The following is a 26,663-nucleotide window of genomic DNA, read 5'->3' as shown; positions in this document are numbered from 1 at the left end:
GAAGTGCTAATACTGATAATTGACTTACACACTTAAGCCTCTGATTTAATTTCCCTAACCCAAGTTAATCCTCCATACAGCTTTAAAACTTTCTAACTTGGGTGAGAGTAGGACATAATTCAACTTTTTTTTTTTAAATGAATCTTGAAGTGAGAAATTAAAAGCAGATTAGCTGTTTTCTCCAGAGTAGCATTACTGCTAAGGACAGTGATTACATGATTTATACTAGGCCTTATAACCTTGCACTGTACTTTTAGACACACCTAAGAGTTTGAAGAAAAAAAAAAACTTGAGATAATACTTCTGGGAGTAAACTCAGTTGAGTACTGTGATTTCCAAAAAGTGGAAATTGTGTTTTCCCTGACAAGAAAACCCCTCAATGGGGAGGAATATATTGAAAGAAAGAAAAAATTCTCAGAATTAAAAAACATTGTGGGGGTGGGAGGGAATAAACTGAATGAAATATAATTTGATAGAATCCACTAACCAGATAATTAAGAAACTAACTTTATTAGGGCAGCTCCATAGTCATTTAACAAAATTGCTCTTAATAAAAAATAATAAATTCTTGCTGTATATTACATCTCAGTCATCAGGGGAATTATTATTCAAAAAGTCAAATGAAAAACTTCATAGAAGGTAGGCAGTTTATTGCACTAATAAAATACTGTATTTTTCAAACCTTCATAGCTATGAAGTAGCAGAACCTAATTATTGTAAATAAAAGTAAAAATGTGTAATTGTCAGTGTCAAAATGATTAGTGCATTTTCCTTTGTAAAAATAAAACTGGAGAAGTAGGCCTTTACAATTGATTGATTACTCACATGTAGGATTAATAATTAGAACCTTTTTTTCCCCCAAAGGCATCTTAGACTTTCTCTGGGAGATTTAAATTCAGCAAACGTGTTTGTTTAGAAAATTGTATTCTATAAATAAGAATGTAATATCTTTCTAAACCCCCTGTCTCACAGATAGAGCAGCACCCTCGTATTGTGAAGTATGCCATGGAAAACCATTCCCTCAGGGAAGAGAACAAGAGACTTCGATCCTTAGAATCTGTGAAAAGAGTCCAAGAAATGGATGCACAGAGCCTTGCAAATTTAGAGAAAGCTTTCTTTGAAATTTCTGGCACAGAACAAAATGATAAAGGTAAAAACAAAGGAGAGGGGGCAATAGGCTCTAAAAAATACTATACAACAGAAGTATAGGAATTTTCAGTGTAAAAGTAGCATGTTTTCTAAAGGGTGCTTGTAATATTTTTCGTGCTTTGCTCTTAACTTTAGCTTTTTTAGTGCTATTTTTTGCGTGTTTTATTTTCTACATGTGGAAATGACTATGTCCTTTACATGTTTTGTGTTCTTTTAAACACTAAAACACATTTTCTTTAAAATCATATAGTAATGGCTTAAATAGCCCAGTAGAAAGAGCAGAACCTGAAAGAAGCTAGGGGTGCCAGGAGGTGGAAATGAAGATGTCACTGGGCACGTCCTTGGTTTCCAGTAGCTAAGGCTCCAAACTTTTCCCACTTGGTAGAACATGCCAGGGTTTATATTTTTATTGGCAGAATCTTTGAGAACACAGAACTAGACCTGTACCGTGCATGAGACCATGGACGGAGATATCATCTTGGATCACACTGATATCCAGTCAGCTGAATTACAGTGTACAGACATACACACACACACACACACCCCACCACCACCACTCAGCACGTGCTCTGTTGTTTTCATTGTCTAATTCAGAAGCTTAAAAACACAGCCCAAACCCTTCTGGGATTCCTCAGAATAATCTTTTAAAGAGCAATCTGCTTAAAGTTTTCTTGAATATATTTGTATTTTCTTACTTGCAGAATTTCCTTGGATAAAGAGTTTCATAAGTTTATTTCCACTGTATGATGATAATTTATTCTAAAACTATTTATTACAAGTCTCAAGAGGTATCTTTTAATATTCTGGAGTTTAATTGATGCTTAAATTTACTTTTTAAAGATGAAATTTTATGAGAAATTCTAATTTTTTTAAAAAAAAATTTCTTATTCAATAAATCCTCTTCACCCTTGATCATTTTAGGTTCTCTTTTCTAGACTTTATCCATCCTAAGGTACAAGTCAAAATCACAGTATTTCAGTTAAATTGAAACTGCACTTTTATAAATGTCATCAATGATTTTCTCCAATGACCCTTCTTGCCCCGTGTTTTGTTGGCCTTTTATGGTCTCAGAAGCACATTGGACAAATGGTGGAATGTAATAATAACACAACTGTTTGAAGTTCGTTAATGAATGCTTTTTTGTCCATAGTTTAAATCCAAATGCTTCCAAAACTGTCCTTGGATGATAGATTTTGTTAATAATTCTCCATTCAGAGAAATGCCTGTTTACCTATTTCTTCCTCCAGGTATAATCATATATTTACCATCCTGTGTCATCTCATCTTGTATTTCCTTTTACTCTTTTTTCCCCTGTTGCTCTTAAACATACTGAGCATGTCCTGGGCTTCCAATACATTATAAACTCCTCAAAATCAGAAATGTACTTTCTGATTTTACCTCTCCTTCCCATATTTCCCTTCCAACATAGGACACAGTGTGTTACAATTAGGGAGTGATCAATAAATATTGTCAGCCTGAATGGCTGACAGAAGTATTGAAAATGTTGCATTTTAACTAACAATTTAGTAGTTAGGCGTTTCTATGCTTTTGCTCTATTGTTATTCAGGTCAGCAAGGACATCCTCTGATGACTTCCTCAGAATCCAGCTCCTTGGCATCTGTAGAGAAGCTCAGAACACAACTTCTGCACACCCAGGGTGAATTGAGTAATTCAAAGCAAGAATATGAAGAATTCAAAGAGCTCACCAAGTAAGGTGTACTTTCATACAAACAGCTAGCCATACTTTTATCCAATGGAATTTTAATAAGGAGGCCTTTTTTCTAATATTGATGTATGTCAGCAATTTTAATGTTGAGTCTTTTGGATTTAGGATCCTTTATCTCACTTTAAATGTTAATAATGTTCACCATGTCTTGCCACAATTTAAATGTACTGACCAATTACCAGCTCTTTATTACTCTACAGGATAGGTTGGTCCAGCTTTGACAAGCCTTTGTAGTAAGATAGATGCATGCATTAACATTTGTACTCTTCTTGAATTTTATAATTTAAGTTTTTATATGGCCTAAAAGTGCTGTCTTTAAAAAACTTAAATGTTGAATTTATATGTTAAAATTAGCTTGTTTTGATTACTATCCTTTCAACTGTCGAAATTGTAGATTTTCAGACTTAGGACTTCCATTTTGTAAAGGAAAATTATGACTTAAAAAATTAATGAGTACATTGGTCACATAAACCACAGTAAAATAAGCACATTAACACTTTAGTGATGTATAAACAGGAAAAGGCAGCTGGAACTGGAGTCAGAGCTTCAATCTCTGCGCAAAGCAAATCGGAATCTGGAAAGCATCTTAGAGGCCACCAAAGCATCCAAGCGCCGGGAAGTATCTCAGCTGAATAAGATCCATGCAGAGACACTAAAGGTAGGGATCAGGAGGGGAAGGACAGGGGTTGCTGAAGTCATCCTTTTCTTCCATCGTCAGCTCCTCATCCTACTGGCTATGTCACTGATCATTTTAACTACTCACTGCATACATTCACCCCAGCCTGGTCAACATGGAAGGAAAAGAAGACCTTAAAGTGGAAGGTTCTGGAAAGCATGTAGAGTTTGTGACAACTGCTTTTCAAAGTCAAAACTTAGGAGTTTAGCATGCAAGATGAATGAGAAAAATGTCAGGAAAATTGAGGCATTTTGAGCATAGTAAAAGGTGTAAGAGGATATATTTTCAGATAAATTGACTTTTCTGCTACATCCCTTTAAAAGTTGGTTCTTCAATCAACAAGGATAAAGATTTTGTTAAAATCTTTTGTTTTCCTTAGTTATTTCTGTTTATAATTGTTGTGGGGATTTTATCTTCCCTTTTTTTGTTATTTAGTCAAAAGTTATATTCAACATTAAAATTATATTTCAAACTAATTTTTAATAGTTCCCAATAGAATGTAAGTTCCTTCAGGACAGGCATTGTTTCCTATTTGTCTAGACTCTTGGTGTCTAGCACAGTGGCTGACATCATGTGGTAGATCCTTGACAAATGCTTTTTGAATTGAAGTCAATTCACATCACAAATTGTGCACAAGAAAGTAACCTTGCTAAAATCTTGCTAAAATAGGAAATGTTAAATTTACCCCTAATATTTTGAATGTGGCAGATTTAGATGACTAGTGGAACCAGAGACAGAAATTGTGAAGGAAAAAGAAACCCTTTGAACTGAGTCTTGTGCATGTTTAAGAGAGAAAGATGACAGATTCTCGAAGCTCAGAACTGGAGCATTAAAGAGGAAAATCAAGACCACAAGTGTCAACCTGGGCATCCTCACTGATCATGAGTAGAGGTGGCTGTTGAGGCCATGTGAAGAAAAAAGACTTTGGAGTTGTCTGGCCAAAGGGGTTGAGGAGAGGACATCAAACACCTTTAGAAAATCAAGGAGGATTGCTCAGAGCAGGGAAGACAAACCAAAGGAAACAGGAATCAGAAGTCAACAAAAGGTCAGATTCAGAAGTAAGGAATGAGTGACAATGACTGCAGAGAAATACAGGAGGAGGAGGAAGAGTCTAATGATTTTCAATTTTTACCAAGCACTGTCTTTTAAATCAAGTGTTTTTTTTCCCTTAGAGCCAATTCTAGCCCACCTTCATCCAATGTATCTTACCCATGAGACACAAATCTTGTCTCATCACACAATTTTTAAATAATGATAGTAAAATGTTCTAATGTTACATTTCATAATCATTTTTGCAATAGAATATAACTACTCCAACAAAGGCGTATCAACTTCGGTCTCGGTTAGTGCCTCGACTAAGTCCTGAAGTCCTGAACTTTACCTCCATGGACTCACAGAACACAAATGACTTGGACACCAATATATTAAACGAACCAATTCCTCCTGAGATGAATGAACAAGCTTGTGAAGCCATTTCTGAGGAGCTCAAAGTGGTTCAGGTAACTTACAGCCTAAAAAAGAGATACTGATGCTGTTCTCTGTTGGAGTCCTTTATTTCTTTTGAGTTTTAATCTCTTTAATTTCATATGGTGTTCAAGTTAGTTTTGTATTTAAAGGTTATATTAAATGTAGCATAATTAGGAGGTTGTACAGTTTCCCATGAAAGGATTGCTTTGGCTCTTGTGTGTTTTGCTCATTTCCATTTGCTTATACTCTAATAACTTGAGTCAAATCAATTGCCACAGAAACTTTCAGGCTTTGTTCCCTTCTTTCAGAGAAAGTTTCTAGAAAATATAGGTAAATTTAGAACTTTCTAAAGTGAGCAGTTTTTTTTTAAATTGATGCTTTGCCAAATTAATGTTGAAAAAGACTACCAGTGATCCTGAAACACTTTGGGTTCTTCCTGCCACGAGGTGAACCTTTGCCTATGTTGGACTTGTGGTTTAGGTTGTGGTGAGGGAAGGAGAAGGGTGCACTATAGATAGAATAGAAAATGAAGGCCGACCCCTGCTCTAGGAGTTCACATTCTAATGAAGATGGCAGTGTGGTAGAATTTCAGTGGAGGGACAGGTGGTAAAGTACAGTGGACCATGGGTAAGGGTAGGGCTTGGCTGCTATGCCGCACAACTGATTGATCCAGCTTCTCCAGCCTGTGGTGATGTGAGTTGGGACTCTGATGAGGAGCTGGGTGGGGGGGTCGGTGTCAGGGAGAGAGAGCTGAACAGGAAATGTGTGCACCTAGTGAGACCTTGGGCGTCCCTTGGGATCTGGGTGGTTCATAGTTGCCCCTTGGGGCCTGCTCTTCCCAGTGGGGGTACGGGGAAAGGAAGAAAACACACAGTGAGTAAGCACCAGGTTTTACAAGTATTATCTCAATTGATCCTTACAACTCTGGGCAGTATCATTCCCATTTTAGCGGAGGAAACTGAGGTCCAAGCTTACCCAGCTAGTAAATGAGGTTAGATTTGACCTCTGGAGTCTTTCTAACTCCAGACTCTGGATTCTGTGTTCTGTGGTGCCCCTGGTACCCAATCATCATAGTGGCACTGGTTTGTGTTCCTCTCTGAGAGGACTTTTCGTCACCTTTTCAGGAACAACTGAATGTTCTTCAGACAAAGCTGGATGAAGAAGAAAGTAAAAATATGAAGCTTCAACAGCATATTGACAAATTAGAGCATCATTCCACACAAACACAAGAGGTACAACTGTAGAAAATCGATCATAACGTAAGAATGTTGAGAATAAAATGTGCATAAATTACATCACAAAGGAGAAAATAAAGAAATGGACATCTAAAATTTTACAAAACAAATATATGACTGCTAGAATAAATTCCAGTTTACCATGAATTATCAGATAGTACTAATGATTTTTGCCCCTCCCCATCTTTTTTCCATATTCACAATTAAAAAATGTGAATCATTTAAATTTTTTTTAGTTATCTCTTTCTGCAGTAATTCAAATGTAATTAAGGCCATATTTTTTTTTATTACTTGGAAGACCTTAAAACATGGTTCTTTAAGTAGGGAATTATTTTAGATATGATTTGACATGCCTCTGTTCTCGTTCTTAACTTTGACTTTTTTCCCAAAGCTCTTCTCTTCAGAAAGAACTGAGTGGCATAAACAGCAGCAGGAGTATCTGGCACAATTGAGTTCCCTTGAAAAACAACTTCAAGATGCTCACAGAAAATATGAGTGTGAGTGTTGGTAATTTAATGCTTCTTGAGGTTGGCTTTATTTTATATGATTGTATTCAAATCTTGTGAGTTTTTGTCTCCTACTGGGAATATTATTAACTTATGTGATCTGTCTGTGGTTTTTTGCTGAGGTTTGGACTACTCATATTTTGATTGTAGTAAGCGTAATCACAGTACATACTTTGAAGCAATTTTTGCAAATATAACACTTAGGGGAAAATAACATTGTCACAATTTAAAACATTTGTGTTCCCTTGAAAAGTGCTTGTAAGATGTGGGGTGTGAATTCTTGAGTCTTCTCTCCTTTTGTGCTTGCTGCAATGATTTATGTTAGTACTCCTTCCAGTGGCACAGAGAGCGACCCATCTGTGCTTTCTTGTCTGTGATTCGTCATCTTGTCTTGTGGAACTTGAGGGGCTTCCATCCTACATGCTGCCACTACCTATCTCCTTTTCGTTTCTAAGCCTAGTTAATTTTTCACTTGATTTTTTTTTTTAGGTTGACAAAGATAGGAGGCTAGGTGGCGCAGTGGATAGAGCACCAGCCCTGGAGTCAAGAGAACCTGAGTTCAAATTTGGCCTCAGAAACTTAATAATTACCTAGCAGTGTGATCTTAGGCAAGTCACTTAACTTCATTGCCTTGCAAAAAAAAAAGCAAAGCTATTGCAGTGGTTTGCCATTTCCTTCTCTGACTTGTTTTTACAGATGAGGAAACTAAGACAAATAGGGTTCAGTGACTTACATAGGGTTAGATATCTAGAACTGGATTTGAACTCAGGAAGATGAATCTTCCTGACTACAGACTGGGCACTCTATCTTTTATTCCATCTAGTTGCGCCCTATATTCATATGCCTTAGATTATTTGGCCATTCTCCACTTGATGGACATCTCGTGTCTTTGTCACAAGAAGCTGCTGTAAATATTAATGCTCATATAGAACCTTATATCTTTGAGTTCCTTAGGTCACAGGCCTGGTAGTGACCTTGCTGCATCAAAGGGTATGCCCTTAGTTCCAAACTGTTCTCCAGAATAGCTGAGCCAGTTGACAGTTCCACCAGCATCATCAATGCTTTCCTGTAGCACTTCCAACATTATCATTTTCTTTCTTTGTCTACTTTGCCAACCTATTTAATTTTTCATCTATAGTATCCATCTAAAGTTTATGGATGTATTATTCTGGATAGTAGACATTCTTTTTTCAGCTTGATTTTTCCTGTGCAAATAATTAGACCAAGCTCATTTGAATTGCTTAGGAGGTACTTGGGAGTCCCAGAGTTGGGCAAATCTCAGTGTGTGAGTGGGTAGAAGCCAGATTGTGAAGGCGCTTCTCAGAGGATCCTCAAGGCTCTGGCCATTAGAGTGTCCTAATCATTTTGACCTTTGTATTGAAGATGTATTAGAGTGGATAGAGAGCTAAGAATGGGAGACCAATCGATTTGGAGTCAAAAAATCTGGATTTGATTCAGGATTTCATCAATTACTGTGACTTTGACTTTTGTCAGATCCTTGATCCTCAGTTTCTTCAAAATGAAATGATAATAAATGCTTACTCTGTGTCCTTCATCAAATTGGTGTTAGGAATGAATGTGTGCTGTTTTCTCATATAAAATGATTTCTGGCTCAGTACTGGTATCATAACTTAAGGATTGGGAGAACATTCTGCCTCTGATGCTCCAGCCCTGGGACCTTGTACAGATGACTTCCAACTCAGCTATTCCATAGGGTCATTAAGATAATCAAATGCAGTGATATTCTTAAAGCAGGTTGCAAACCTTAAACCAAAGTTCATCACCTAGGTGTCGTTCTATCCCCCATGTTGGTTTCCATCCTATTGGTTGCCATGCTCTTTTGTAACATGTCTCCTACAGACTGCCTTTTCTCCTCTGTCACTGCCACCACACTGAGGCAGACTCTTATCACCTTATGTAAAAACTAGTGTCATCAGCCACTGGTTGGTCTCCCTAACTCAACTCTCTTCCTTTGCAGTCCTTCTTAATTTGATCACACCAGTCCAGCCAGCTCTCTCTCTCTCCTCTCTTTCCTTCTTCTTTTCCCCATCCCTCCCCATGCACATCTTCACATAAACAAATAAACTTCAGTGATTTCCTATTATCTCCAGGATCAAATATAAATTCCTCTATTTTGCCTTTAATGCCCTCATAAATGGGCCCCTTCTGACCTTTCTAATCTCCTTACACTTTACTCCCCTCCACACACTCTGTGATCCAGAGACATTGGCCTTATCACTGGCAAGGCCTCACTGCTAGAATGCTCTCCCCTCTTATCTTGGTCTCCTGGCTTCCTATACTTCCTTTAAATCTCAGTTCTGATCCAGCTTTCTAAAAGAAGCCTTACCTAGTCCCCCTTCATTTTAGTGCCTTCCTTCTGAGCCTAGCCTGTCTGTCCTGTCTGGATCTTAGCCTTCCACTGTTGTCTGTCAGACTGTGAACTTCTGGAGAGCAGAGACTGTTTTCTGCTTTGGTAGCCCCCATGTTTAGCACAGTGGTCCATAGTAAATCAGTCAGTTAATTGATGCTAAAAGGGCAGGTTGGCTTTATCTCTTTATAACGAATGAGCGTTTACAAAAGAAAACCTACATAAAATCACCTGCCCAGAAGGAGAAAAAGGGGGATATTTGGAGTTCTTGGGTGTATTAGGTTATGGACTGATGAACTTCATATTCAACAAAGACAATACTTGGGGAAGGTTTTGTTTTGCTGACATCCTTGATTATTGCCATAATGAGTTAAATTATTGAGTTCATTTAATTACTTCAGGAATGTATAAATTTGATGGGAGATGTATGGATGCTTCCTCCACCAAGGGAGATCACAGATTTTTCACATACCTCTGATGAGCTTCTCTCTCATCTGGCTAGTTTGCAGACCATAAGCACCCAGTCAGGCCCATGTGGGACCTTAGGGTTTTATAGTCCCCTGGTGTTTTCTGGGAGAATCTACTCATTTTTAAAAACTACTTTCTCAGAAATCTCTTCCTCCTGACTTCCCCTGGTTTCCTTCAAGTCCTACTTTACTCTGAGATTATCTCCCCTTTTCCCTTATTTTCCTTCACTATTTCCTTAACATAGTTGTTGCATGGTTTTTGTCTATATCCCTAGGGCTTAGCAAGGGCCTTAGTTGGCACTTCCTCAATGGTAGTTGACTATTGACTGTCACTTCCATGCCACAGTGTGGTATCAAAATAGATTTTTAGTAAAGGTAAATTAATATCGTAGAGGCAGTTAGGTGGTACAGTGGATAGAGCACCAACCCTGGAGTCAGGAGGACCTGAGTTCAAATTCAGCCTCAGACACTTAATAATTACCTAGGTGTGTGACCTTGGGCAAGCCACTTAAACTGCCTTTCAAAAAACAAAAAATAAAATAAACATAATATTGTTTTTAGACACGACAAGTGAAATATGTGACCTGCGAATAGTTCTTCAGTCTGCAGACAAGGAGCTGTCTTCAGTGAAATTGGAATATAACTCATTAAAAGAAAATCAGGAAAAAGAGCTCAGCCAGCTGTCCCAGAAGCACATGGATGTCCAGCTCCAACTAGATAATGTCAGGTAGGGTGTTCTTATTATGACTAATAATCCAAAGTTTACCATAGAGATTATGTGTAGAGTTGTCAGGTAGAGTTTTGTCTGTAAATGACTTGAAGTTGAATGGTAACGTTTTGTTGTTCATTTCAACTGTTTCCATGGCTTCCTGTCTTTTCCCTGTCTCTTGCATCTGCTATCTTACTTTGAAGAAAGCACCCAGGAACCAATGCTTTGAGCCAACTGGGGTAGAAGGATGCCTGGCTTTAGGATATGAAGGTGTAGAGTTGCAGCTCTCTTACTTCCTACCTGGGTATCCTGGGACCTCTTTGAAATGGGGAGACTTCCTGCAGTACATTGGCCTAAGTTTGTATTGTGAATCCAAGAGTACAACTGTTCTAAGTCCTGAGCCTGAAAAGGTAGAAGCTTCAAGAGGGATGGGTACCTTCATCCTGGAAAGGTAGTCTGGAGCCGACTGGGACAGGTTTTAAAAGCCAAGCAGAAGGGTGCATTTTATTCTAGAGGCAAGAGGAAGCTCCTTGAGCAAGGGGCTGATAGGGCCAGAGCTGTGCTTTAGGGTGAGATGTCAGTTTGGCAGCTATGTGGAGGATCCATTGAAAAGTGGAGAAACCGGAAACAGTAAGACTGAGTGAAACTTGGCAGTTACAGTAGTGCAAGTCAGAGACCTAAACTAGGGCAGTGGTTCTATGAGGAAAGAAAGGTAATGAATTGGGCAGAATTTCTTATTTGTGATCATTTCACATTTTGTTGTATTGAGTTTTTTTCCTCTCCCCCTAGATGCCATGTATTTCTTTCTTTCTTTCTTTCTTTCTTTCTTTCTTTCTTTCTTTCTTTCTTTTTTTAAGGTTTTTGCAAGGCAAATGGGGTTAAGTGGCTTGCCCAAGGCCACACAGCTAGGTAATTATTAAGTGTCTGAGGCCAGATTTGAACTCAGGTACTCCTGACTCCAGGACCAGTGCTCTATCCACTGTGCCACCTAGCTGCCCAACACGTATTTCTAAATATAGCTAACCCTAGTTCATGGCCACTTTCTGAGGCCTTTTGTAATAACCCCTTATTCATTGTGCATGTTTTGCTTAAAGAACCAGAAAGGAAATTTTATTTTAATAAATGTAAAACTAGAATGAAACTAGAGTTACAGTGAGTGGAACCGATCTAATTTTTTTAAAGACATAATAATTATGTTTAGTTTATTTCCAGAACAGTGAATTTAATACACTTTAAATTAAAGCAAAATTTGCTTCACTTTTTAAAGTGGGTTCTATTCACTGTTGGAGTCCTGTTGTAAGTCAGTGTTCCCATATAACTCAGTCAAAGCATTCTTATAACCACAGCCATGCTTTGTACTGAATTTGAGGTCAGAGGCCCTGGGATGTCACTTAATACATCACTGTGAACTTGTCTCTGTAAAAGACTCTCAAAGGGTCAGACTGACTAATCAAGTCCCTTCCTACTTTGTATCTCTGATTCTCTTAGCCAGTAGAGTAAACAGCAGGCAGGATTTTGGAGACCTGGATCTGAATACTTGCTTTGACACTGTCAGTGTGACCTTGGGGCAAGTCCACTTAGTTCTCTGGGCCTTAAGTCTGATCCTGTGACCTTCAACTTCTGTTCCATCATGCTGATGTGTTCTCCTTTGAGAGGGCATCGGGTGACAAATCTGGAGCTTACTCTTAAGTTTGAATCAAGCAAACATTGTATTAATGATTTTGAATAGAGGACTTTTAAGTATTACCTATCTTCTTGGTTTAATTCTTAAACATAATGTAGTTACCTTAATTTAAAGCAACCTTTGCTTGATGACTCAGAATCATATTACAAAAATCAATTGTTAACATGTAGTAATACCCTCAGGGACTTTTAAGATTTCCAAGCTTCTGGGCTTCTATGTTAAATGATCCCATAGTATTGTGCTTTTTCAAATGATGTCTGCTTTTTTTGTAATTTTTTTATCACCATCTCTGTTTATCTGTCAACTGTTTTACTTTATGCTGTTGTCAATGTATTTTTGTTTAGTAGAATTCTCCTTTTTTTCTTTCTAACATTCCTTATTAGAACTGAATCTGAAATAAAAGTAAATCCAAGTAGGTTCTGAATGAAGATGTAAAGGGCTCTGTAGTGGAAAAGTGTATAAACTTTTGAGATTTTATTTTTATTATTCAAAGGCTGTTTTAAGCTAAGGGAACTCCAGATAAGTAAGTAAATGAAACTATTATTAAAGTATATTAATTTGGATAATAAAAAATTCTTTGTTTCATCCAGGATTCTCTTTTAAGTAGTAAGCACACCGTATGCTTGGTGATTTAAATAATTTAATTTAAAAAACAATTTTTTTTTATAAACCTAGCTATTTTGTAAGACAAGTCACTAATGAAACAACAATCCAGAGAGGTAGCAAGGAAACTGGCTTTCTCAGCTGAACTCCTTGCTTATCCTCTTCCTGGAATGTAGTGGAAATAGCTCTCTCAAAATGATTCAGGCTCTATCCTCTCAGCTCTTCCCTAAGCACAGAGTAATTGGATGGAGTTGAGATATTTTTAAAATTGTAATTCAAGCAAAATTATTGGGTGCCATCCAACTTGAATTGTGTTTGCTGTGGAGCAATTAAATTGAAAATAATATGCCCCTAAGTAATCTGAATAATTAAAATACATCGATTGTCCCTTATTAACATTGTCACAATATTTTCACAATGAAGACTAGAGCATGAAAAGGTGCTTGAAACAAAAGCCTGCCTGCAAGACTCCTATGATAACCTCCAGGAAGTGATGAAGTTTGAGACTGATCAGCTTTCTAAGGAACTCCAGGACAGCCAAGAGGCCAATGAAACTCTGAGAGCTGAACTCAGCGTAAGGCTTATGCTTTTGTTTTTTATTAATCGCCTCTGAGGATGGGAGCAGAATCTATCTATACTGCTCAGTCTCATTCGAGAATTGGCATTCACACACACCCCCCACCTTGTCCTTTTGTTATTGTCAGTTTGGGTTTTAGATTAGTTTGATAACCAGTTATTCCAACCATGGTTGATGTGAGTGAACTTGAAAACTCTTAAAATGCACCAATTAACAGGAGTGTGATTAAAGCAAAGCCTTGTCAATATACAGTTTTCCTGAAGTGTCCCTCCAAAGCGTTCAAAGTGGAAGTCTTACGTTGCCAAGCTCTTAAGGGTGAACCATTTCAGAGAGCTCTTGTAGACACTATTGATGCTACCATATTCATTTAGAGGTCATGTTGTATTGCCTTGCACACAAATGCCATGAATTTTTAAACTAAATTGTCACATCAAATATAAATCCTGTATAAAATTAGCCTCCCAGGGGACTTGGAAAATGAATAGAAATATTATGGCTATATGAATAAATAGAGCATACACAGGGAAAGACCAAGGTAACATGATAGCTGAGTTGAAAATGGATCCAATGGGATTTTCTAAGCAAGGTTTTCCTCTGCTAATTTCTTGCTCTCATCTTTGAAGGGCTTTGAAAGGTTGATGATTAGAAGGAAAGGCAAGCATAGCCACTTGTATTGTCTTTGATACATCCTCATGCTGCTAATAACTATAACTGAGCAAATATAAAGGACCTATGTGTTCCAGGCCTTGGGAATGCAAAGATTGAAATGAGAAAGACTTTGCTCTAAAAGACCTGAGGGGGTCTATCTATGATAAACATGTCCATGAAAAATTGAAATATAGAATATATACAAAGTGACTTCCTAAGGGAAAATACTAGTACCTACAGGAAGGAATTCTGAAGGAATTTGGGGGTCCCAAAGTGGAAGGGAGGAGGAAGTTAATTCCAGGCTTTGGGATTCGTAGAGTGAAGGCCAAAAGGTGGAAGATGCACAACCAAAAGACCCCTTTAGTTATATGGAGATTGTGAAGGAGAACTTGAAAAAGTGAAATAGGAGTTGATCCTTTATCCTAGAGACATTGTGGAGTTATAAGAGTTTCTTAAGCAGCAGAGTCAGAACTGTGCATTAGGAATATCAGTTTGACAGTTGTATGGAGGCCAGTGGGTTGAGGTAAGAACTGAAAGGCAAATAGCTAAGCCTTAGCAGCTGATTAGATAGGAGAATTGAAGATGAGGGAAGTCAAATCCTGCTCCAAAGTGACAAGAGTTAAGAAGAGGGGAAGTTTTGTTGGAGAAGATAATGAGTTCCATTTTGTTATTGGTGAATTTGAGATGCCGACAGAACATCCATTTGGAAGTGTCCAATAAGCACTTGATGGTACAAAACTGATTTACAGATCTGAAGTTAAGTTACTGAAATTCTTGAACATGAGGGATTATATTTCATTTAACTCTTTGACTAGTTTAATTGTTTTTTTATCTCAACTTGAAAACCTTCATTGACCCCCCCCCATGGTTTAATTACTATACATGGTGCCTTGTTGCTTATGACCCAGAATCTGTTTTCTATATCTAGACAGTCCCCAGCTGAAGTCCCATTCAATAAAGAATATCTTAGAAGTATTTCCTTTTGTCTAATTTTTTTACTTTGCACATGATAGGCACCAGAAAATGCAGATTGATTGAATAGATTTTATTTTTGTTAATATGCCTATAAATTAAACTTTACAAATTGTATCCTTTAGAATGTGTTAGAGCTTTTAGAAACAGAAAAGGAACGTAATAACAAGTTGATATCACAGTTGGAAGAAGACAAAGAAAATAATTCTAAGTAAGTACTATTTAATACTTTTGTTAAATTTTTATTTCTGATATCATATTGCAAATAAATGTTAGGTCTTTTTTATTAAACATTTAAAGTTTGAATAAACTCAATTTGTCAAATATTTGCCATTTAGTCATTGTTGTCTTTGTTAAAAAAAAAAATTAAAAATAGCTAGGTGGCACAATTGAATAAAGCACTGGTCAGGAAGACCTGAGTTCAAGTCTAGCTTCAGACACTTAATAATTACTTAGCTGTGTGACCTTGGGCAAGTCACTTAACTCAATTATTGTCTTTCAAAAAAAGAAGAAATTAAAAATCAAATAAAAAGTTTAACTGCTAATAATTAGGTCTCAAGTAGTCTATGCTTCTCTAAATTGTCAAAATTGTATTTTAGGAAATTGAAAACATTAATTGATAAAATGTCTATCTCTAACCCCATATCTTTATATGATCTGAAATAAATTATATCATGAAAATAATGGGGATCTAACTTAAAATCAGCTCTTTAAGTAGTGAGTGCTTATAGATTCATAGAGTATTTGTTTGAAATAAGTCACTTGTAAAATATATTTCTTCTCTTTCAGGAAATTCTTAGAAGTTCTTGACTCAGTACAACAGGAGAAACAGAAAGAAATTGCTAAGTGTGAGCAGCAGGTAACTAGCATATTATTACATCTCTTCTGGAGATTTTGTGATTTTTTTTTAAGGTTTTATTTTTTGCAAGGTAACAGGGTTAAGTGGCTTGGCCAAGGCCACACAGCTAGGCAATTATTAAGTGTCTGAGGCCGGATTTGAACTCAAGTACTCCTGACACCAGGGCTGGTGCTCTATCCACTGCGCTGCCAACCTGCCCCAAGATTTTGTGATTTTAATAGGTTTATTGGGAGGGTGCTTTAGAAGATTAGAAATAAGATTTTCAGTGTTCTATTTTATTAAATTGTCTTGCTGCCTTCAGTGACTCAGAGATACTATATAACATGTAGCTGTGGTCTCTTAAATGAATTCCCTTTTGTGCATATTTGTCTGATCACAACTGAATCTCTGAACCAATATTCTTTGTTTTATTATTAGTTAACTTTGTAGATGGATTTGGATTCTAAAAACATTGTTTGTACTTTTAAATTAGAATGCAAATACAGTGCTCTATCCGAGAGGAAAATTTAAATTCTGAAAAGAACCTATCTTTTCCCTCTCCCTCCCCAGAGAGCAAAAATAGAGAAATTAGAACAGAGCTTGTCAGCAGCTGAGAAGACCATTGCCTCTCTGGAAAAAACTAAGGCTGCCGACCAGGTAAGAAGGTTGAGGGTGAATTTGTATCTTTCTTGGCATGTAATGCACACCAGTACCCTACACCTTTTCAGACCCACTGTAAAGGGCTTCTCCTCTGTGCATTCCAGCCCTATCAGCAATCTCCGCTCCTTGCAGCACTCTCTTGCACAATATCTCTCTCTCTCTCTCTCTCTCTCTCTCCCTCCCTCCCTCCCCCTCCCCCCTCTCTCTCCCCCTCTCTCCTTCCCCACCCCGGGGAAGGGCTTGAAATGGACCACCTCATCCCAGCCACCTCAAAGAATCCCTCTCTTCCTTGTAGACAAAGCCACTAGTTTCCTCCCTCTCCAGCTACTTCCTAGTTCTACTTTGGACTTCTTTTTAAAATATTTTTTCTGAATCCACATAGATATGTACTTGTTTGTCAACCCTGCTGAAAACAAATGCTGCTTTGGAGTAAGAATTATTTTATTTATTTATTTATTTGATTAGAATCCCCTGTGCTTGACATATAACAGACACTTTATAAATGATTGTTGATTGAAGCTTAAATGAAAGACCGTGAAAAAATGTTAGCTATTCTGTCTTCTCAAAGCTGCACTACAGATGTTGTGTTTTGAGACCTGAGAGTAGTCAGCTTACCCACCAATACCTGCAGGTCATATGACTTTAATCCTTTAAGCCAGTTTCATTATTATTAAAAACATTACTCCTCTCTTCACTGGAAGAATGAAGAAGGAGGCAGTTTCCAGAGTAAGGATCAGGAAGATCAAAACCTTGACTTGTACTAATAATTAAGTTGTCAATGAGAGAAGTGGACAAATGTACTGATTTTGGCAGTTGGGTAAGCTCTCCTAGTCTGTGCAGTCTCACTGTTAAGGAACTTCTGTGAAACTTTATGAAACCTTGGTATGCATCAAGGCACAATAGTATAAAGTATAAGTGAGATATAAATGCAATGAAATTAGAAAGGCAGTTCAGAATCGGAGGTTCCTAGGCATTACCATTAATAAATCATGATGAATGAATTTCATGCAATGATATTTTTCTATCCTTTTTAGGAAGCTGTTACTGATCTCATGAATCAAATCCAGGACCTGAAAGCATCTGTTAGTCAGAAAAATGGGAGTATAGATATGTTAACGAGAGAACTGGAGGACATTACAGTAAGTTCTGTTGTGACCAAGATATAATCATTATGTTAAATTGGATTGGATTTCTTTATTCCAATTCTATACATGGAAAATTATCACTTATTATTTTCTTTATTTTTCTTTGATGGATCTATAATGTCATTCATTAGAATGGACTGTACCCTCTGTCCTCAGCAGTCTTCTCATCTGCATTTCTTGCTTGTGTCCTAACCAAAACTTTGTATCTATGGTTTTTACTAATATGTAGACTTCACAAAGATCTGTATTTAAGACTAGGATTACTGTATTATGTGACTCATACAAGTAAGCCAGGAGAAAACTATAGTTTTGGTCAAAAAAAGAAATGGCCCATAGCCCCTATTGGGGGAGGGTAGCATATAAGATAACAGTGTAGGTATTGACATTTTTTTTAGATTTTTTTTTTTCCCCAAGGCAATGGGGTTAAGTGGCTTGCCCCAAGGCCACACAGCTAGGTAATTATTAAGTGTTTGAGGTCAGATTTGAACTCAGGTACTCCCGACTCCAGGGCCAGTGCTCTATCCACTGCACCACCTAGTTGCCCCTGTACTGACTTTTAAGTACAGGAAAACACCCTCATTGGTCATCTGCTATCAGGTACTTTTGACTCCAGGGCCAGTGCTCTCTCCACTGAGCCACCTAGCTACCCTCTGGTCATCTGATATCAAGAAGTTTTCCTCTGCATTGACTTCACAAATCACTCTCTGTTGGCTCTTTAGGGCTCTCAAGATTTGTATTACATTGCCTACCTGCCTTCCATAGAGAATGTCTCATTTTCTCACTACCTGTGAAATATGTAAAGTTTTCGCTTTATCAGATAGATGGTAATCTATTATAGTCATCAGGCTGGATTTTATGACTTGTTACAATATCATTTAATTTGTGTTATGTTCAGATAAATGGTTTTATTAATAATAGCATTTTGTTCTTCAGTGCAAATATAACTCTACCTTGACTGAAAAAGATGACTGTAAAGCAGATTTAAAGAAACAAGAACAACAGATTATGGAACTGAAACAAGCCCTTGATTCAAGAAAATTATCTGATGATATTGAGGTAAATTTTTATATGTTGGGTGTTTTTATTAGATTACCTATAATATATGTGCCAATCTTTTCAGCTATTATTAGTAAAACTTAAGCAGTTTAAACCAGACACCCCCTTTTCAGAAATGTTTAACTTTGATTATATTAGGAATTGAATATTTTGATGGTTAATTTATCACCTTAAACAAGAGAAGCAAGATGTCCTAGTGAGTAGAGTTCTGCCCTCAGAGTCAGAAAGATCCAGAATCTTCTTGCATAGCTAAAAGGAGTTCTGTGGCTCTAGATCACATTTGGAGGATAAAGAAAATAGTGGCTCTAAAAGCACTTTTAAATTCTTATGTCATTGATGGAAATAGTTTTCCTTTTGTTGTTTAGTGTTCTTTTGATGGGTTATCTGTATGAATGTGCCATAGGCAACAGAAAACATAGATCGGGAGTCAGACCAGGAGGTTAGTCTAGAAATATAGATTTGAGGAAACGTTTGATTTAAGGTGAGGGATGTAGAAAGCCAAAACCTGTTAGGGGAGATGAATCTAGAAAGAGCAAGGAATGACCAGAGACAAGATAGTCATAGATCCAGGAGTGAGTTCAAATTCGGCCTCAGACACTTAAAAATTGCCTAGCTGTGTGACCTTGGGCAAGTCATCCCATTGCCTTAAATAAAAATTTTTAAAAGAAATGAAAAAATGCTTTAAGGTTTGCAAAGTGAAAGGCAAAAGATGATGCAGTAGATAAAGCACCAGCTCAGGGGTCAAGAGGACCTGAGTTCAAAGATTTACAAAGTGCTTTCTATCATTTAAACCTCTCTGAGGGTGCTGCTATTATTTTCCCTCTTCAAATGAGAAGGTTGAGACAGAGAGGATGTCCTTGCTCAGGGTTGCCAGACTTGATCTGGGTCTTCCTGATTCCAGCATTCTCTTCTCCATCACCTGAGACTCAGATTTGACTTAACAGAGGCCATGATTAGCATTAGCTAAATTTCATTGTCATGGTGGGGTAGAAGCCAGGACAAGGAGTTGTTAAGTAGATGGGCAAGAAAGAAAGCACAGACCTGGGACTTATAGAAAGACAGATATTAGAGAAATATAAGGAAAATGTAGACTTGGAAGAGGTAGCACCAGGATCAACTAAGAGTTAGTGGTTTGGGGGAGAGAAGAAGGTATTTTGGTTTGTGTGAGTTTTTTCTTCAACATATAGGAAACTGGTATGCTATTCTCTAGAGTAGTCAATGTAATTAAGAGTAGGAATGACAAAGAAAAAGGAAAAGAATCTATATGTACAAAAATAGCAGCTTCTTTTGAAGGACTAAGTATTAGAAATTGAGGGACTGTCCTGCTCCCCCCCCCCCCGGGTTGGGGAGTGGCCAGACAAGTTGTGGTATATGATTGTGTTGGAATTCTGGTGGGCTATAAGAAATGACAAGCAGGATGGTTTCAGAAAAACCTGGAAAGACTTACATGAAATGATGTGAAATGAAATGAGAAGAATCTGGAGAACATTGTACACAACGACAGCAGTAATGTACTATTGATCCCACGTGGAAGACTTAACCACTTTGATCAAGCCAATGGCCAAGACAGTTTCAAAGGACCTGGAATGAGAAAGGCTGTTGACCCCCAGAGAGAGAGAGAGAACTGATGAACTCTCCATGAAGATATAAGCATACTTTTTTTCACTCTGTGTCTCTTTCTTTTTCATGTTTATTTTGGGGTCATGAGAGAGTTGTTTTGGTTTTTGCAACATGACTAATATGGATTTTTTTTAATAGAGTAGAATTGATTTTTCCTAATAATTAAAAAAATGAAAAGCAACATTCTCTCCTTAGACTTCCTGGAATCCTTATATTAGTTTCTGACAGTGGTCACCTTGTGGTCATCTTCAGTTCCTTCTCTCTCCATTAGCTAAGATTTGGTTTTGTGACTGACTTCAAAACTTTTTTTGAAAGTTGATATTAATTTTTTTTATTTTTTAGTTTTTGCAAGGCAATGGGGTTAAGTGGCTTGCCCAAGGCCACACAGCTAGATAATTAAGTGTCTGAGGCCAATTTGAACTCAGGTACTCCTGACTCCAGAGCTGGTGCTCTATCCATTGCGCCACCTAGCTGCCCCATATATTAATTTTTTTTTAAAGAAACTGAAGGACAGCTAGGTGGTATGACTGCACTGTCCTAAGAATTCAAATTCCAGTCTCAGCTATTTGACACTTAGTAGCAGTATGATCCTAGGCAAGTCACTTAACCCCATTTACTCTTTTTTTAATTATAAAGATTTTATTTATTTTGAGTTTTACAGTTTTTCCCCAATCTTACTTCCCTCCCCCCACAGAAGGCAATTTGCCAATCTACGCATTGTTTCCATGGTATACATTGATCCAAATTGAATGTGATGAGAGAGAAATCATATCCTTAAGGAAGAAACATAAAGTATAAGAGATAGCAAGATCAAACAATAAGATATTGGGGTTTTTTTCCCTAAATTAAAGTTAATAGTCCTTGGTCTTTGTTGACACTCCACAGTTCTTTCTCTGGATACAGATAACCCCATTTACTTTGCAAAAAAAAAAAAAGCTGAATGCTGTGTAATTATATTAGTCAACCTTGTCTATGAAGGAAAGATGAGAAAACATATCCTCTCCTTTGCAAAGTGCTTTGCATAAGGATTATGGATATGGGATATTGTATATAATGCCAGACTAAATTGATGTATTGTTTTGTTTTCCCTCTTTTATTCTGTTACGTCAGATAGCACTCTGACAAGGGAAGTGGGAAGGATTGTATGGTTTAAAAATAAAAAAATCAGTTAAAAATTAAAGAAAAATGTAAGGTGATGTTTAATTTTAGCTTTTTGAATTGAATATATAAAGTAATGATTACTGAATCCTCATGATATTGGCAAAAATAACATTGCATCTTTCCTTTGGGGTTGGGGTATTGTATTCCAACAGAGAGATATGTTGTGTGAAGATCTGGCTCATGCTACTGACCAGCTAAACAAATTAACGGAAGCCTCTAAAAAGCATTCTGTATTGCTTCAGTCGGCCCAGGAAGAGCTAACAAAGAAAGAAGCCTTCATTCAGGAACTTCAGGAACAGGTATACTATCTCTGTAAGAATTTAAAATGAACTGATACTTTAAATTTGGCTAATTCACATAAGCCTTAGGGATATGCTACCTTTTTAGATAATTTGCCAGAAATTATCAAATCAAATTGGAGAATATTGAATTTTGAATCTTTGGGAACATGGGTAGCCTGTAATATAAAGACAATTTAGTTCTATTAATAGACTATTAGAAATTTGGTAAATACCTTAACAATGAATATCAATTGTGTTTTTTTTAATTTAGTGAATAGTAAGAAAAAACAATTTCAACTAACATTATGTTAGAAGTAAGCCATGTAGAAGGAGCAGCAACTGTAGTAGGATTTTGGAGTCTGGAGGAAGAATATGGAATATTTGACATTTTTTCTGTTTAAAATTGTGAAATGTTCAAACCAGAAGATTTTCACCTCTTCTAAAAAAGCTTATATTTTCTTTGTGGACATGAAACTGGTATTCTTTTCAAAGTTAGTGTTTTCTTTTTGATTTCATAGCTAAGCCAAAATGTTAGAGAATTGGAACAGAGGAAGAATGCATATAGTATGAAGATGAGATGCTTAGAATGTGTGATGGAATCTTCTCCTGGATTTCCACAGGTACTTTTAAAATAACACTTCTATTTCCAAGCAGAGATGACAAAAGTACCCATTTGAAAATTACAGTTAGGAAAAGATTTTAATTGTTTGCACACAGTTAAGAGATAGCATAGGAAGGTGCTGGGTGCAGTCAGCCTCAGTCTAATCCTATCCCCTGATGATCATCGGCTATGTGCTGATTGATGGTAAAGTCACTTCACTTCCCTCGCCCTGAATTTCTTCATCTGTAAAATGGCAATAATAGTTCCTACAAAATTTGCCATGCAGGGTTGATATGAAGCTAAAATGAAATAATGTTTATAACATGATTTGCAAACTTTAAAACAACATATATCATTAATAATGAAAGTATTCCTTCCGTGGGCCTTTTAACACTGATAGAGCAATTCCTTAGATTTTTTAAGTGGAAGACAATAACATAAAGTTTTTTACAGGTATGTGGACTAACTAGTTAAAGTTAAATTTTTGTTAAAATCACTAAAATTAAGAATTAAAAATCTACTCTATTTTGCAGAGTCCTAAAACTCAGGCAAATCTAGCAAGGCTTCTCGAAACACAAGAACAAGAAATAGAAGACCGAAGAGCCTCCACAAGCTCATTGCAGTTTCTTGTAACAAAACTGAATGAAGAAAGAGATGTCAGAAACTTGGAAATCCTTAGAATGAAGGTACTTGTTCTTTGTTAAACAGCACATGGGCCACACTTGGAGGGCAAAGGAACTTTTTTTTTTGTGATACTTCATATTTTTTGGTGATACTATAACCCTGGGAGGGAGGGAGTTTGAGGGTCAGCCCAGGAAGATGATGCTGCTCTCCCTGGTTCCAGAATGATTTGGTAATAGTATCCATTACTATGGGAAGAAGATAGGAAGAGAACTCAGAAAGGCCATGTGACCGGGAAATATGGAGGTCTTCATGGTTCTGGAGAGAGCAGTTTCCATAGAAGAATGCAGGTCAGAGCCAGGTGACCAGAAGTTGAACGGGAGTGAATTGGGAAGGAGTCTGGATAGCAGTGTCAGGATAACTAAACAGAATAATGGAGATCTGAGCATGCTGGTGGGCAAAGAACAAGAGGAGAGGAAGGATTTGGTTGAGACTTGGTTGTGGTGGAATAAGAGGCTTTGGGATACAAGATACTGTGGAAACAAGGATTCTAGGAGGCAAGAATGGGAACAGGCCACAAGAGAGTGAGAGAGCTAGGAGCGCAGTGGGGGAACTTGATGGTCTTTTGAACAAAATAGGTGAAATCATTGAGTAAAAAAGATGACGGTCTTCAAGAGTTGGAATTGGATTTTTAGAGGATTATTTTGCAGTGGTAAATGCTGAGATTACATGGGTGTTTCACTTCCAACAATCTGGCAGCATTCAGCTTTCAGCATGAAAAGGGAAGAAGGTTCTGGAGCTATTGACTATTAAATATTCATTGTTCATGACAGGAGTATTTCCACATGATATTAATGGTTTATGCTGTATAATACAGCCTACTTGGTTGCCAGTTAAGAACTGGGGATGTAGTGAAGGTTGTTATTCCATTCCATGAACATTAATTAAATGCCTCCTGTGTGCAAAGTGTTATACTGATTGTTGGGGACAAAAGATAAAACAGGAGAATTTCTGCCCCTGAGGAGTTTACAGTTTAATTAGATGAGGGGGCACATGGTTACAAGGCCAGCCTCAGAGTCACAAGGACTTGGACTGGGATCCCAGCTGCAACAGTTCCTAGAAGCCAGGCAGCCCCCTTAATCTCTAAATACCCCAGGAGCTGCTGTGTGCCTAGCTAAAGAGGGTTTTCTTGAAGTGAATTCCCTGTGTCAAATAAGTCAAGTTTGTACTTGCTCAATGGTGCTCTGTTTTCAAGTTGATTCAATGGATATTACTCCTAATTACCTAGAACAGGGAATGTGTCTAATGCTTGTTTCATATTTTCCTACAATGTTCAACATGACATATTTGGCTCTCAGAAAGGGATTATTAATTAACTTACCAGATGTTCCTATAAACAGAAGTAAAAGTCTATGCTGAAAGGCAGTTCTTTTATTTATTTTTTTTTTTTTGGTATTTTTCTTTTTAAATTTTTTGTTCCAAGTTCTCTCCCTCCTACATCCTCTCCATCCAGTGAGAAGGCAACAATATATCAGTTATATTTTTGAAATCATGCAAAATGTATTTCCAAGAAAAAAATTTAAAAATGAGAGTAGTATACTTAAGCTTGCATTTAGAAAATGTTCATCAGGTCCCTTTCTGGGAGTAGACAGCATTATTTTCTTCACAAATCCTTTGGAATTGTCTTGGATCATTGTACTAATCAGAGTAGCTAAGTCTTTCATGGTTGACTATCAATACAATATTGCTGTTATTGTGCACAGTGATCTCCTGGTTCTCATTTCACTTTGCATCACTTCATATAGGTCTTGCCATATTTTCTGTAACCATCCCCCTGTTCATTTCTTATAGCACAGTACTCCATCCCAGTTATATGTTACAACTTGTTCAGTCATTCCCCAATTGATGAGCATGCTCTTGATTTCCCTTACACAAAAGAACTGCTATAAATATTTTATACATATAGGTCCTTTCCTTTTTCTTTGATCTCTTTGGGTTGCAGTCCTAATGGTATTGCTGGGTCAAAAGGTATGCACAGTTTTATAACACTACAGAGACATCATTCCAAATTGTTTTCCAGAATGGTTGTACCAACTCATTACTCCCACCAGTTCATTAATATACTTACTTTCCCCTCATCTTCAGCATTTTTCATTTCTAATAGGAGTGAGGTGATACCTTGAAATTTTTTTTTAGTTTGATTTTAATCAGTAGTGATTTGGAGCATTTTTTTCATATAACTATTGATAGCTTCTCAAAACTGTTCATATCCTTTGATCATTTATCAGTTGGGAAATCACTCTTATTTGTATAAATTCAACTCAATTCTATACTCAGTATATCTTTTAAGAAATGAGATCTTTATTCCAAAACTTGGTGTAAAAATTACTTCACTGTTTTCCTGATTATCTCTTTTAATTAAGTCTCTTTTTGCTTTTGCTCTGTATGAGATTTTGATTGCTCCCTTACTTTTTTTACTTATGCTGAAGCATATCAACTTCTTCTCCAACCCTTTATTTTAACTCTGTGTATCTTTGCATTTCAAGTGTGTGTCTTGTAAACATATCGTTGGATTCTGATTTTTGATCCATTATGCTATCACTATCTGTTTATGAGTTCATATTCACAGGTATGATTACTGTGTATTTCCATTCATTCCATTAATCTTTTGTTTCTTCTTTCTGTTTTTTCCTATCCCTGCTCAAAAGTCTATTTTGTTCTCTATCCACTGCCTCCCTTAATCCAACCTTGCATTTATCAGACCCCCACTCCTTGCTTTTTATCCCCATCCCCCTCCTATGTCCCTACTGGAAAAGTTACATTTCTATACTAAACTGTGAGGGGCTGGGAGGAGGGAGGAGAATGAACTTCCCTCTGTGTTGTTGAATTCTGATGAAAGTGAGGTTGGGTTAAGGATTATCAGTAACCACCATCACCATTACTATCCCACTCTGCCATTCTCCCATTCATTGGAAAAACATTTTCTTCCCATGCTGCTTTTATATGTGATTTTCCCCATTCTACTTCTCCCTTCTCCCTCTTCTAGTCCATCCTCCTCACTCACCCCTTCATTTTATTGGCAGTCATTCTAACATAATAAACTTACACCCATGTCCTCTGTTTAGGTAAGCTCCTTTTAACTGCCTTAATAATGATAAAGTTCTTGGGAATTATATATATTATCTTCCTATGTAGGAATATAAACAATTTAATTTTATTGAATTCCTTATGATAATTCTTTTATCTTTTTTATGCTTCTCTTGAGTCCTCTATTTGAATGTCAAATTTTTCTTTTCACCAGGAATTCTTAGAAGTCCTCTATTTCAATAAAATACTCATTTTTTCCCCTGAAGGATTATATTCTGTTTTGCTAATGGGTTATTCTTGGTTCTAATCCTAGCTCCTTTACCTATCATATTCCAAATCCTTTGCTTCTAATAAGAAGCTGCTAAATCTTTTGTGATCTTGACTGTGACTCTACAACATTGGAATTGTTCTTTTCTGGATGCTTGAAATATTTTCTTTCTGACCTGAGAGCTGTGGAATTTGGTCATAACATTCCTGGGAATTTTCATTTGGGATCTCTTTCAGGGAGTGATTGGTGGATGCTTTCCGTTTCTATTTTACCCTCTAAGGATATTATAGCAGTTTTCCTTGCTAATTTCTCAAAAATGATGTCCAGGCTCATTCTTTGGTCACAACTTTCTGGTAGTCCAATAATTCTTAAATTATTTCTTCTTGATCTATTTTCTAGCCGGTGGTTTTTCTGATGAGATATTTCACATTTTCTCCTATTTTTTTCCATTCTCTTGACTTTATTTTATTGCTTCTTGATGTCTTTTGGGATCATTAGTTTCCACTTGGCCTAATTCTAATTTTTAAGGAATTCTTTT

The 26,663-nt window shown here is 36.9% G+C and overlaps 1 protein-coding gene across 2 annotated transcripts in view; it reads left to right on the top strand.

The window, feature by feature from the left end:
• KIF15 (kinesin family member 15) overlaps positions 1–26,663 on the top strand; it is a 57,309-nt gene that overhangs the window by 22,417 nt on the left and 8,229 nt on the right. For both annotated transcript variants that reach the window (XM_074195876.1, XM_074195878.1), the window contains 16 exons: positions 973–1,150; positions 2,717–2,858; positions 3,392–3,533; positions 4,853–5,050; positions 6,143–6,250; positions 6,645–6,750; positions 10,156–10,321; positions 13,014–13,164; positions 14,913–14,998; positions 15,577–15,646; positions 16,196–16,282; positions 17,320–17,424; positions 18,364–18,486; positions 21,420–21,566; positions 22,067–22,168; positions 22,683–22,835. In XM_074195876.1, coding sequence (XP_074051977.1) covers positions 973–1,150; positions 2,717–2,858; positions 3,392–3,533; positions 4,853–5,050; positions 6,143–6,250; positions 6,645–6,750; positions 10,156–10,321; positions 13,014–13,164; positions 14,913–14,998; positions 15,577–15,646; positions 16,196–16,282; positions 17,320–17,424; positions 18,364–18,486; positions 21,420–21,566; positions 22,067–22,168; positions 22,683–22,835 — 2,064 coding nt within the window. The remainder of the gene's footprint in view (positions 1–972; positions 1,151–2,716; positions 2,859–3,391; positions 3,534–4,852; positions 5,051–6,142; positions 6,251–6,644; positions 6,751–10,155; positions 10,322–13,013; positions 13,165–14,912; positions 14,999–15,576; positions 15,647–16,195; positions 16,283–17,319; positions 17,425–18,363; positions 18,487–21,419; positions 21,567–22,066; positions 22,169–22,682; positions 22,836–26,663) is intronic.

This window comes from Macrotis lagotis, chromosome 7, assembly GCF_037893015.1.
Source record: "Macrotis lagotis isolate mMagLag1 chromosome 7, bilby.v1.9.chrom.fasta, whole genome shotgun sequence".
Classification (NCBI taxonomy): domain Eukaryota; kingdom Metazoa; phylum Chordata; class Mammalia; order Peramelemorphia; family Peramelidae; genus Macrotis; species Macrotis lagotis.
The sequence above is the reverse complement of the archived record's forward strand: the minus strand, read 5'-3'. Positions and strand labels throughout refer to the sequence as shown.